General features: G+C 60.0%; 1 protein-coding gene across 1 annotated transcript; it reads right to left on the bottom strand.

The window, feature by feature from the left end:
• Positions 1-9,008: 9,008 nt before the first annotated feature.
• LOC135579467 (uncharacterized) lies at positions 9,009-10,738 on the bottom strand. The gene is made up of 4 exons (XM_065062954.1): positions 10,110-10,738; positions 9,854-9,991; positions 9,180-9,696; positions 9,009-9,076 (listed from the first exon to the last, which is right to left on the bottom strand). The coding sequence occupies exons 1-4, from the start codon at positions 10,239-10,241 to the stop codon at positions 9,009-9,011; spliced, it is 855 nt and encodes a 284-aa protein (XP_064919026.1). The 5' UTR covers positions 10,242-10,738.
• Between the last annotated feature and the right edge of the window lie 455 nt (positions 10,739-11,193).

Here is an 11,193-nt window from a genome sequence, read left to right as displayed (position 1 = left end):
CCCTCTCTGTTGCTGTCTGGTGGCTTCAGGTGCCCGAGACACCAGGGTTTGGGAGGGGGGAATGGAGAGAGCAACAAGGCCTCCCAGGGCTGAAGAGCAGGGCAATCCAGCCACAGGCCACTTACATCTGCCAGCCAGAGTTCAGGGTGTCCCATGACCATGCCCAGAGCATTTCTGGCCGCCTCCTTGTCAAAGCTGCTGGCGTCTCTCATTGCCTCAATGAATACCAGGACCACGTCTGTCCTCTCAGGAGGCTGGAGGTATTCTTCAAAGGCCTGTTGGAGGAAGGGAGGCAGCGAAGCCACGTCACACTGAGTGCCCTGAAGGTGCTGCTTAGCTGGGCAGTGCCAGCAGCCCCGCAGAGACACCCGGCGGCAGTGCCGGCGGCAGTGCCCGCAGCAAAGCTGGCAGCAGGGGCGGCACTCGCTGCTGGAGAGGACGAGAAGAGAGGGCCCCAGGGTGAGGGAGGAGGGCTGGGGTCACGGGCACAGGGTGCTGGCCCTGCCGCGTACCAGGGCTTGCTGGTGGCCAGGAGGACTGGGACACTGGAGAGCAGCCCTCACATTGTCCCTGATTGGGGACAGCAGGAACCCTCTCAGCAGGGACAGGGAGGCCACACCAGCCCCGCTGATTGTGGATGCCTTTGCTCACACCAGTCCCCTGCTGATGCTACCGCCAAGAGTGCCAGCAAGGGGGGAGCTCGTCACCTCGGTAATGTGTGCGACGCTGGGCGAAGAGCGCAAGGCGGTGGTCTTAGCTTTCCAGTCCCCTTGGAGCTGTGCGTTCTCCTCTGGCAGTGTCGCACCTAAAGAGCAGGGCAAACACAGAAGAGTCAGGAAGACACAGCAGCTTCCTCAATACGAGAAAGAGCCTGGAGCCTGGAATGGCCGAGGTGGGAGGTTATGACCCACAGTCAAGGGAGGAGGTAGTGGGGAGCGGTGGCAAGGAAAGGCAGATCCACCTCCAATGTCTGTGTGCAAATGCTCCTGGCCCTGGAAACTCCAAGGCCCTGGAGCTGTGTGTGCAGTCCTACAATTCAGTCCCCCATGGTTGGAATAATGGTGACGTGGGGGATGGCTCGCATGACTGGAATGCTGCGGGACAGGGATAGAGGCCCATCGGGAGAGATGGGAAGATGCAGCATGGGGCTGTCTCCCGTGCCCCTGAGGAGCAGCTCAGCTACATGGGGCCATCAGCAGTCTGGGACAGAGCGTGGTGGTCAGGAGCAGGGGCAGGGCTGGCGTCATGGTGGTGCCTTCAGCAAGCAGGAGAAAGGTCCATCGCAACCCCCAGGAAGACGAGGAGAGGTATTGGGTGATGTTGGTGTGCAGAGGGTTGCATCCCACCGCAGTTTCTCTTACAGCGTTGCTGATGCTTGAATTGGAAGAGGGAACAAAGAATATCCAAAGCCAAACGGCTGGTCTCTTCCTCCTTGAATGACAGGAGCAGGATGAGATGTCCTAGCAGCTGTCCGAGGATTGGCAGCTGGATCTCTGCGTAGGAAGCCTGTCTGTCCCCATTTGGATCAGCCTGGGCAAGGGAGGAGGAAGAGCAGAAGGGCTGAGGGCACCGGGGGCCAAAGACCTGAACCCAAGAGTGTGCTCAGGGCTGGATGCGGGCAGGTCAGAGCATACCAGGGCCCTGCAGAACCCATCTCCCAGAGCAGGCCCACGCAGGTAGAGCTGCCTGACCTGGGCTCCCACTGTGCCCCTAAGGCAGTCCCAGCCGACACAGGACTGGGGCAGAGCTGGCACCTGGTAGAGTGGGGTGTGCCTGGTCCTTACCTTCAGCAAGTTGGCCAGCAAATGGCTCAGCATGGTCATCCTGCCTATAGCCCTCTCCCGCACAGATGCCTTCCTGGACTTGGTGAAAGTCAAGAGCATCTGGGAAGAGAGAAGCGGCTGGTGAGCCCTGGGAGCAGCCGCTGCTCCAGCAGAAGCAGCGCTGCTCAGTCCCTGGGCTGCACGTGCCCAGTCCGTTAAGGCTTCCTCTGGTCTTGAGCAAAGCCTGTAGTGAGGTTCCTGCCCTGGGGTCCCTCGCAGGCTTGAGACCCTGGGCCAGCCCTGCAGCCAGGCAGGAAGGCAGATGCCACTCTCTGCGGCCACTGTGATGTGGAAGAGCCTGGTGGGCAGCCCCTGGTTCCCCCAGGGAGGGGGGCAGCCCCCAGCAGTGCACTCTCTCTGCATGGCATGGGGTGGGACTGTCCACTCCAGACCGGACACCCCATCTCCCCAGGGCCCTTGTGAAGCCCACTCTTTGCACATGCCAGACCTGGAAGATGTCCTGCAGCATCTCGCTGACTCTGGAGACACGACACCCGAGCATCAGCTTTTTTAACATGATGTCCATGGTTTGCATGGTCTGCAAGGAAGACGACGAGTTGTGGCTGTGTTTCCTGCCATCCCACTCACCCCAGGGGACTGATCTGAGCTCCCAGTGCCAAGGGGCGACTCCCACGCTGCTTTGCCACGCCTGGGAGAGACCCAGGGGCAAAAAATCTGCTGCGGGCAGAGCAGCCCATGGCGCTGGACGTGGACAGGCCCACAGGCAGGGGACAAAGGGATGATGGTGGCAAAGCGGAGCTGAGACCCTGCCCTGCCTTGAATGTCTCTGCTCGTATCACAGCACGGGGTGGCCGGGGAGCAGCGCAGAGGGACCGGGGGCTCCTGTAGTTCACCCAGCACTTACCACAGGGTAGAGGTCATGGCTCAGGCCCTGCATTTCCTCTTTTGGAGGAGCCAAGAAGATGCTGCAGAAGCACACTTGGAGGAGGCTTTTCTCTTTGCCCTCCAGCACCCCCTCCACTGTGCTGCAAAGACAGACAGGCCAGTCAGACGCTGGTGCTGGGAGCAGTGCCTCGGAGGCCTCGTGCAGCTGGACACAGAGCTCCGGGGCAGGGGTCCCCAGGAGGGATGGGCAGGTACCTCAGTTTGGCAATGGCAAGCATGGCGTGTTGCTGCACCGCCATCCACATTTGGCCGCTGCGCTCCTCTTCTAGCAGCATCTGCAGAGTACAGCCGGGATGGGAGCTGAGAGCTGCCAGCACCCAGTATCACCAGCCCCTGGTCCTATCCAATGCTGTCCCCACAGGGTGCTGGGCGCCTTGGTGCCTTCCCCAGAGCCGCCAGGTATCCCCTCACCTTGATATTCTCTGCCAGCTCGTATCTCTGGCAGAAGAGGTCTAGCCCTTTTGACATGCCAGGGGCCCTGCTGGTGTTGCACACTTTGCAGATGCTCCGGAGAAACTGCATCTTCTGGCTCTCCTCCTGGCAGACGAGGAACGGAGAGACAAACAGGAAGTGTGAGAAGGGGGACACACGGCCAGTGGCAGCGCAGCGCTGGGGCTGCAGTACTATGGTGGAGGCCTGGGAGAAGCAGCTCTGCCCAGGCAGCACCCCTGCAGCAGCCCCACGGCTGAGCCCCTGTCAGCAGTCGCCGGCACAGCCCCCTTCGAAATGACCACAGTTACCTTTTCTGGGCTGCTGACAAAAGCCACGATGAAGTCCACGTGTTGTTGTTCCAACTCGTAGACTGGCAACCAGCTGGCATCTAATAAAGGAGGAGATCAGGGAGGCTATAGAGAGGGTCTGGTGGCAGGAGAGAGCAGAGGAAAGAGCTCTGCCCTCCGTCTACCCCGTGCACGGTGCCCCTGCACGGTCTTCTTGTACGTGTCAGGGCCGGAGGGTGTCCGGCAGACGTGCTGCCATGCTGGAACAAGTAAGGACGCGGAAAGCCTCCAGTGCACACGGCTGAGGAACCGGCTTGCAGACGGGCAGGAAAGGTCCCACGGCACGGCTGCCTCCCGCCAGCCCAGCTGCCTATCGCTGCCCATGCCCTGGAGCAGCAGCTGGGTCCCCTCTGCCCTGTCCCTCCTTGGGAGAGGCTGCTCTGAGCAGCCCTGGCATTCAGGCAGCATCGTGCACAACACCTGTGGGATCGCCACTGCTAGCATGCAGGGAAACGTGATCCTGGCACGGAGCAGGGAGTGCTCGCTAACCCCCACCCTGCCCAGAGAGTCAGGGCCCCTCACTCACCGATCTCCCGTGGCTGCACCACATCCGCCTGGTTGGGCTGCGGTGGAGGGCTGACCTCCTGGAGAGTCCCAACCTCCTGCCAGGCCACCCTGGGACGGCTGGGAGGTCCGTCCTGCCAGGCCTCTCTGGGGCGGCTGGGAGGTCTCTCCGCCATCTTGTAGAATGAAGATGGGGGGTACGGGTGGGGAAGGGGGAAGCTCCGGCGAAATGTTCTTGCGCTGCGGGTCTTCCCCGGGGCAGCGGGGAAAGAGGTGGGCTGCGCTCAGGGACTCCTGGCCCCAAGTCTGCCGGGGGCAGTGGGGGAGTCTGCTGAAAGCAGCTAGAGGTGGGTTGTGGTTGGACTGGATGATTCTTCCAACCAAAAAGATTCTAGGTTTTTGTGAAAGACGTGGGCACGCTCGGGGCTCTCGCCAGCTCCGCGCTCCTGCCCTGTCCCGTCACCGTCCTGCGGACAGTGTGGGCTGGGGCCCGCAGCTGTGCTGAGAAAATGCAGTGCAGTGCGTGTCACCAAGTGAGGTCACAAATGGCCCCACTGTGAGCCATTGCAAAGGCAGGGAGGGGCAGGGTGTCCCACTGGAAGGCACAGGGCTAGCTCAGCCCTGGGCACCTGGGCACTCTCGGAGTACCTCCAGGCCCCCTTTTGCCCTCGCGTCCCCTTGGGACCTCCCTGGTGTCCTCTGGTGTGTGCCAGGGTCTCATGTTACCCTGGCTGGCTGATCTGCACAGTAGCAAAGCTGCTCCTTTTGTGGGTTAGTAGAGATTTCTAGGGATTTCTAGGGTGGGCGTCAGCAAGGAGGGACCTTGTTTAAGGTGTCTTCTGTATCACTGCTTACAGAAGCTCTCAGTGGCTTGAGGATAAACTAACCGCGTAACCAAGTGAGAAACTGTTGCAGCTGGCAGAAATGCCAGGAGAAACAGGAGATGCAGCTAGTGGGGTGTTGAACTACTAAGACAGTGAGGGGGAAAACTACCAGACAAAGGTTGTGAAAGCTGAGCATCAGAAGAAAGGAGGAAAGGAGGAGCAGAATGAGCAGCTCAGAATGAGGCTGGGACTCCTGGGGTCCCCATCCAGCAGCCCTGGACCTGCCCAGTGCAGCCTGCAGCAGGACAACACCCCCTCACCCCGACTGTACCGCCCGTGTTTGACTGGCTCCTGTGATCAGGCTTACCCCCAGCACTCCCCAGTGTCAGCCCAGGGGTACCCAGAGAGGCCAGAGGAGGGATCCAGCCTCTCCAGAGAAGGGCTTTGTTGGTCAGACACTAAAAGCTGAGAGGAAGAAGGTGTTCCCACTGATTTTGGGCTTGTATTGCCCCATAGATACTGAAAATGCCCAAGGTAGGAGGACATGGGAACGAGTAAGTCATAGAATGTTTCCTCGGTTGACATCTCTCTCTGTGTCTTCCAGAGCAGGGGTTTTGTCAAGCCCCCCTGCTTCCCCTTCCTTACTAAGTCAAAGGCAAGCCGTGTCCGTGGCACTGGCACACTTTGCATCCCACGTCTGCACAGGAAAGTCCCCTCAGCGCAGGAGCCCAAGTCCCAGCTGACAGCTCCTGGCAGGGCCCCTTCCCCAGCCCTGACAACAACGCCAGTGCCCCAGGCAGGGACCCTGACCCAGCCCAGGGGCCTCCTCTTGCCAGGAGGAGCAGGCCAAGTGGAGCAAGTATGAAGGGCCTGGGGAAAGCCGCACCAGCCCAGCCCAGGAGCCATTTCACTCATCCACTCTCCCCATTCCCTGGACAGGCTGGTTGGTGGGGGGGCAGGGAGCTGTAGCCCAGCAGGGGCTGTCGGGCGCCCGGCCCAGAGGCCAAAAGCTGCTGCTGAGATGCACGGCTGCCTTGGCGCAGCAGTGCCATGGGGGAACAAGCCCCTTGTCTCCCAGGGGCTGCTCCCACACACACCGATGCCAGCCCTGCCAGCCCTGCACCCCGAGGCTGTGAACTTTCGGGAGAACAGCTAAAGTGACAAGATAGCAGAGGAAAGACGCAAAGTGAATAAAGTACTTGATTTTGAATAGCCAGTTGTGCGTTATCCCAAGATGGTTGGGTTACAGAAATGTCTACACGGAGAGTCCGCACCATCTCGACCCATGTGGATGGACTGGCACAGCCACGCCAGCAGGGAGCATTCCCCATCTCCTAGGCTGAAGCATGCAATCAAGATGCAAACCTCTGCAGTGCCCACTTGTTACAGGCCTCCAGGCAGAGTGTGACTCGCTCTGCATGACCCTCCAAGCCCGTGTCAGCTCATTTTGCTTCTGCTACCCACCCCTGCAACTACCAAGCCTATGGGAGCTTTGGCTTTGGCATCATCCCTACATTCTGGGGCAAGATTTCTAAATTCCTCCTTTGCAGCTTCCCCTGCTTCCACCTCCTCTGTTCTGTCTTGTTGCCCTGGAGCTCTATCAGCTATGACCATCAGCCTCATAAGATAGATGTTGGCTTTTTAGGGGTACTTGTAGAGATCATTCTTGTGCTTGGAAGAGGCTGTCCTGTAAGGCCTATCTGTTTTCTACAAACTTCAGAGCTGCTTCCCATGACACCACTTGTATCAGCCCCCCGATTCAATGAAAGTTGCCTCCTCTGGAGTCCCAGGTCTGTGCTCTGCTGCTGGCCTTACTCACTGCCCTTTGGCACCTGGGACCTCACTATGTCCCAAGCGCCACCCAAGGCTGACACTGATGACCACATGCCCGATCAGCGCTTCCTTGCTGACCAGGACCAGGTTCAGGTGAGCATCGCCCTTATTGACCCACCAGCTTAGCAGCTCTGCTATGCAGTCCCCGCAAGATCCTCCACACTGTTGTCAGCCTATTGCTTTGCCTGGTGAGCGAGTGCCAGGAACCTTACAGTGCCCTACAGGAACCTGCTCGTTCAGCTGGAGGCTTCTTGGGGTTGCCGTCAGAAAACATTTCCTGCTTACTCTTCCTGGTCAAGTAGTTTCTAACTGCCGGGACAGTGTCACCCTTAGTGGCTTCTCCTCTCATCTGTGCACTGGACACCCCGCAGAAGCTGCCCCCTGGCAATCCTCATGGAGTGGCCCCTCAAAACCACCATTTCCAATCCCGACCTCTCACCCCAGCTAACAGAGGTTGTTCTTCGCTCCATGGAGGGATAGTGAATGAGTAGGTCAGCAGTCCATGTTTGCGCTGTGCAGATGAGATGTGAGCGTGTACTGCATGTACATGAGGTGAGTGACTCCAGGAACAAACCCCACTGGCCCAGTGAGATACATCTCAGCTGCCCTGGACAGGCTCATTGCAAGTGTTCTTGTCTGCTGCCTCAGCCTTGCCCATGATGCCGGACTGTGCTCTCAAAACTGCCAGAACAATCAGAGAGGTTCTGGGGTCCTTGGAAAAGGCAGACATCAAAGCCAGCTTCAAGAAGGGCTCTTTATTAAAATCGAGCTGTTTTCCCCAAGAAGAGCTGCTCCTCTGCCTGGTTTAGCTGCGCCAGCAGCACAGGGCTCGCAAGCTCCATCGTGATCTTGGCTGCTTCCTCGAAGAGCTCAGGATCGCAATGGTCTGAGCTGCCAGGCAGCAGAGGGAGGGTTCGCTGTCCGTCTCCAAGGGCTGGAGGGCTGCAACAGAAAGAAGCAGAGGCAAGGTGACCTCCCATGTCTGCAGTCACACGCCGAGATCCCCTCCGGACACGCTCCCTACTCACCGCTGCAGATCTCCGCCAGCTCCACCTCGCTTGCGTCCCTCAGGTGCCGCGCAGCAAGCCCTGGGCACAGAGCTCCGTCAGACCCCTGCTCCCTCCCCCTCATGAGGGCTGGCCCCAGGGAAGAGCAGGAGCTGAGATGGTGGGACCGAGCGAGGCGGCCACCAAGCCCGCCTGAGTGGACGGGGATGGGAGGAGAGGCCAAGGCCCTGGACGGGGCAGCCGGGGCTCCAGCAGGCACAGGGCTGCTCCTTGCCGCCAGGGCAGTGGCGGGGACTGGGGCCAGAGTGCCAGGAGAGGGACTCCGGGGGCTGTGACTCACCAATGAACCTCACGGCTGCCTCTCGCAAGCTGGCCTGTTCGTTCTTCAGGTACGGCCGGCTCCGATTCAAGAACTCTTTAGCCCTCCTCCTGTCCTGCTTCAGCTGGAGGGAGTACGAGGGTGTGAGCATGTCACTGCCCCTCCCCTCTTGGCCAGAGCAGTCCCTCCCCCAACAAACCACATTCCCCTTCACCCTCCCAGCCCATTCCTGCCTCCCAGCCAGGAGCCCTGTGGGGCTGAGGCTGAGACAGAGCCACAAGTAGAGGGGTCCCAGGGGTGCTGAGAGCCCTCCCTCCTGCTGGGTGTGGGGAGGGGAGAGGGGCAGAGAGAAGAGCCCTTGGAGGTTCTGTTTTTGAGGACAGGGCACAAGGATGCAGCCCCGGGCTGCAGCAGGGCAGGTGAGGCACATCTGCAGAGCCCACCCCCCAGCACCCCAGCCATATGGGGCAACCCTCGTTCAGCCTGGGCCCTGGGCTTTGGGGGTTGTCCTCACCAAATACTCTCCAGTCCGCCACGTCTGCTGTGTCTGTGCCAGGTGTTGGAGCTGTTTCCTCTTGAGCAGCTCTGCTGCGGCAATGAGGGCTTCCTGGGCGGCCTGCAGAACAGCAGAAGCTGGGAGGTGGCACCACGGTCTGGGGAAGGACACCTGGCATCCCCCTCCTCTGGGCTTTGTTCCTGGGGTGATTCTGCCATTAGGGACCTGGGACATGCCCTGGCCCAAATGCCTGGGCGTCTCTTCCCTGCAACACTGCTTAGCTTTGCAGTCTGTACCTTGGCCACGCTCCGCACTTGGTCACTCATGTGGAAGAAGAGTGGGAGCAGGCTCGCTTGTGCAATGCTCTTCATCTGTCTCTTGTGGTTCTCCACCACCATCTTCATCAGGTCTCTGAAGAGGCTGATGGAGCTCTCTCTCATCTGGCTCAGCTCCTGGGAGAGAGCAGCACAGTAGGACTTGAGCACCAGTAGCTCTCTGCCCACGGTGAGCAGGAGCTTCAGCATGGCTGATGCGAGGGGAGATGCTTCAGGGTGGCATTCTGCACACTGGAGGTGTGAGCCAGATCTGTGGCCCCGGATGCATGAGAGGCCACTCAGGAGACTTCTTGCGGCAGTGCCTGTGCCCCAAAGTGCTCCCCCAGCCACCCAGCATCCCCCATCAGCTTCACCAGCCACAGTGGGGAAGAGCTCCCTCCCACAGACAGGCTCATGAGGAGACTGGGCTGGTCTTGGCAATGCCTCCAGGGCATGGACCACTGGTTCAGCCTCAGCCCCTCGCCACGGGGTCTGGGAAAAACAATCAGGTCCTGTCCCCTCCCTGGGAGAGCCCTCAGGCCTCTGAGAGCATCTAGCAGGGAGAAGCTGGGTTGGGCTGCAGAATGCAGAAGCCATCCCACAAAAGCCCAGGGGAGAAAGGAGAGAAGACCCTGCTCGGAGTGGCTGGGTGGAAGGGCAGCTGTCATTGCCCGCTTCCCACCCACGAGGCTCAGGCTTCCCCAGCAGCCTTACGTCATCGAAGAAGGGCAGGACAAATTCTGCCAGCTGCACAGCGATGGGGCTGGCCTTCTCCCTCTCCAGCTGAGCCAACAAGTGTCTGAAGACCACCAGAGCCTTCATCGTCACAGCCTTATAGCCAAAGAACAGGACCCTCCTCAGGTCTGGCAGCAGGACCAGCATTTTTCTTGCCTGTAGGAAGAAGAGAGTTTCCCGTTAGGGACAAGGGCCGTGTGTGGAAAGCTCCCAGGCAGCTACCAGGCCCCACCATGGCAGAGAGCGGCCGTGGGAGCCAGCCAAGGCCAAGCCCTCACCCACTGCCCTGGCCCCCGGCTGCCACCCTACTCACCATCTCTTCTTTCTCCGACAGCGTCATGATGCCGCTGAGCACCAAGGAGAGCATCGCCGGCCTTCGTTGCCTCAGAAACCTCCCGGCTAGGTACATTGGAGCAAACTCCTCCTCTTCCAGATCACTGCTGGCCAGCAGCTGAAAGAAAGCCAGCAGTGAGCGAGCGGCAGAGCTGGTGGGCTCCTCGCACCGTGCAGCTCCTGGTTCCCAGGGCAGCCCAGGCCAAGGGCACGGGGAGCTTTTTCCAGTAACTCACAGCCAGGCGAAGGATGGAGATGTCCTCCAAGGGTGTGGATAAGACCCTGTAGCGCCGGTCCTGGAGCTGGATGTGCAGCTCCCTCAAAACGTTGTGCAGGGTCTGAGGCACAGAGAACATCGCCTCCCACATGTCCAGGGCAGTGCTGCAAGCCAGAGTGCTCTGTCAGCAGGGCAGCCTCAGCCACAGCAGTGTGGTGACCAGGGTCAGCGCTGCGGGACGTTTGGGATGCCCTGGGCAGCAGCAGGGCACTGAGCTGCTGCTCCCCATGGGCCTGGCAGGAGTGTGGTGGGGGTGCTCTGGGCTGGCTGGCTCAGCTTTGACTGCTGCAGGCCTGGCTGAGCCCCCAGGGCTGGAAAGCATGGTGGGATGGAGGGTCCTGCTCCTCAGATTGTCCTGCAGGATTCCTTGGCTCTGACAGCCAGAGAGCCTCCAGGCCCCTCTCCCCACAGCAAACAAGCTCTCATGGGTTTTGGGGCCAGTACCTGTCTCCTGGTGGAGCGATTTTCAGCAGTGTCCTGACCACCTCCCCAGGGTTCTCCTCAGCCATCAGGAGAAGCAGGGACTCCATGCTCTGCCGGGCTGAGTCCATGTTGATGCATTCCAGGTTTTGGTGGATGCAGGTCATGATCTTTGGCACCTGGAGGGGACACAGGTGAGGATGGTGCTGCCGCTGGAGTGTGGCCATTTCCTCAGCTGCACTTTCCATCCCTCTCTGTTGCTGTCTGGTGGCTTCAGGTGCCCGAGACACCAGGGTTTGGGAGGGGGGAATGGAGAGAGCAACAAGGCCTCCCAGGGCTGAAGAGCAGGGCAATCCAGCCACAGGCCACTTACATCTGCCAGCCAGAGTTCAGGGTGTCCCATGACCATGCCCAGAGCATTTCTGGCCGCCTCCTTGTCAAAGCTGCTGGCGTCTCTCATTGCCTCAATGAATACCAGGACCACGTCTGTCCTCTCAGGAGGCTGGAGATATTCTTCAAAGGCCTGTTGGAGGAAGGGAGGCAGCGAAGCCACCTCACACTGAGTGCCCTGAAGGTGCTGCTTAGCTGGGCAGTGCCAGCAGCCCCGCAGAGACACCCGGCGG

Source organism: Columba livia, chromosome 4, assembly GCF_036013475.1.
Source record: "Columba livia isolate bColLiv1 breed racing homer chromosome 4, bColLiv1.pat.W.v2, whole genome shotgun sequence".
Lineage (NCBI taxonomy): Eukaryota > Metazoa > Chordata > Aves > Columbiformes > Columbidae > Columba > Columba livia.
Note: the sequence above shows the minus strand (reverse complement) of the source record. Positions and strands in the feature narration are given on the sequence as shown.

Excerpts from the sequence above, each read along its gene's own strand:
- LOC135579467 (XM_065062954.1), bottom strand. The coding sequence starts at position 10,241 with ATGTGGGAGGCGATGTTCTCTGTGCCTCAGACCCTGCACAACGTTTTG. Across the intron at positions 9,697-9,853 it reads TGTCGGAGAAAGAAGAGATG|GCAAGAAAAATGCTGGTCCT; the intron begins GTGAGTAGGGTG and ends TTCTTCCTACAG. Across the intron at positions 9,077-9,179 it reads GCTCTTCCCCACTGTGGCTG|ATCTGGCTCACACCTCCAGT; the intron begins GTGAAGCTGATG and ends CCGGGGCCACAG.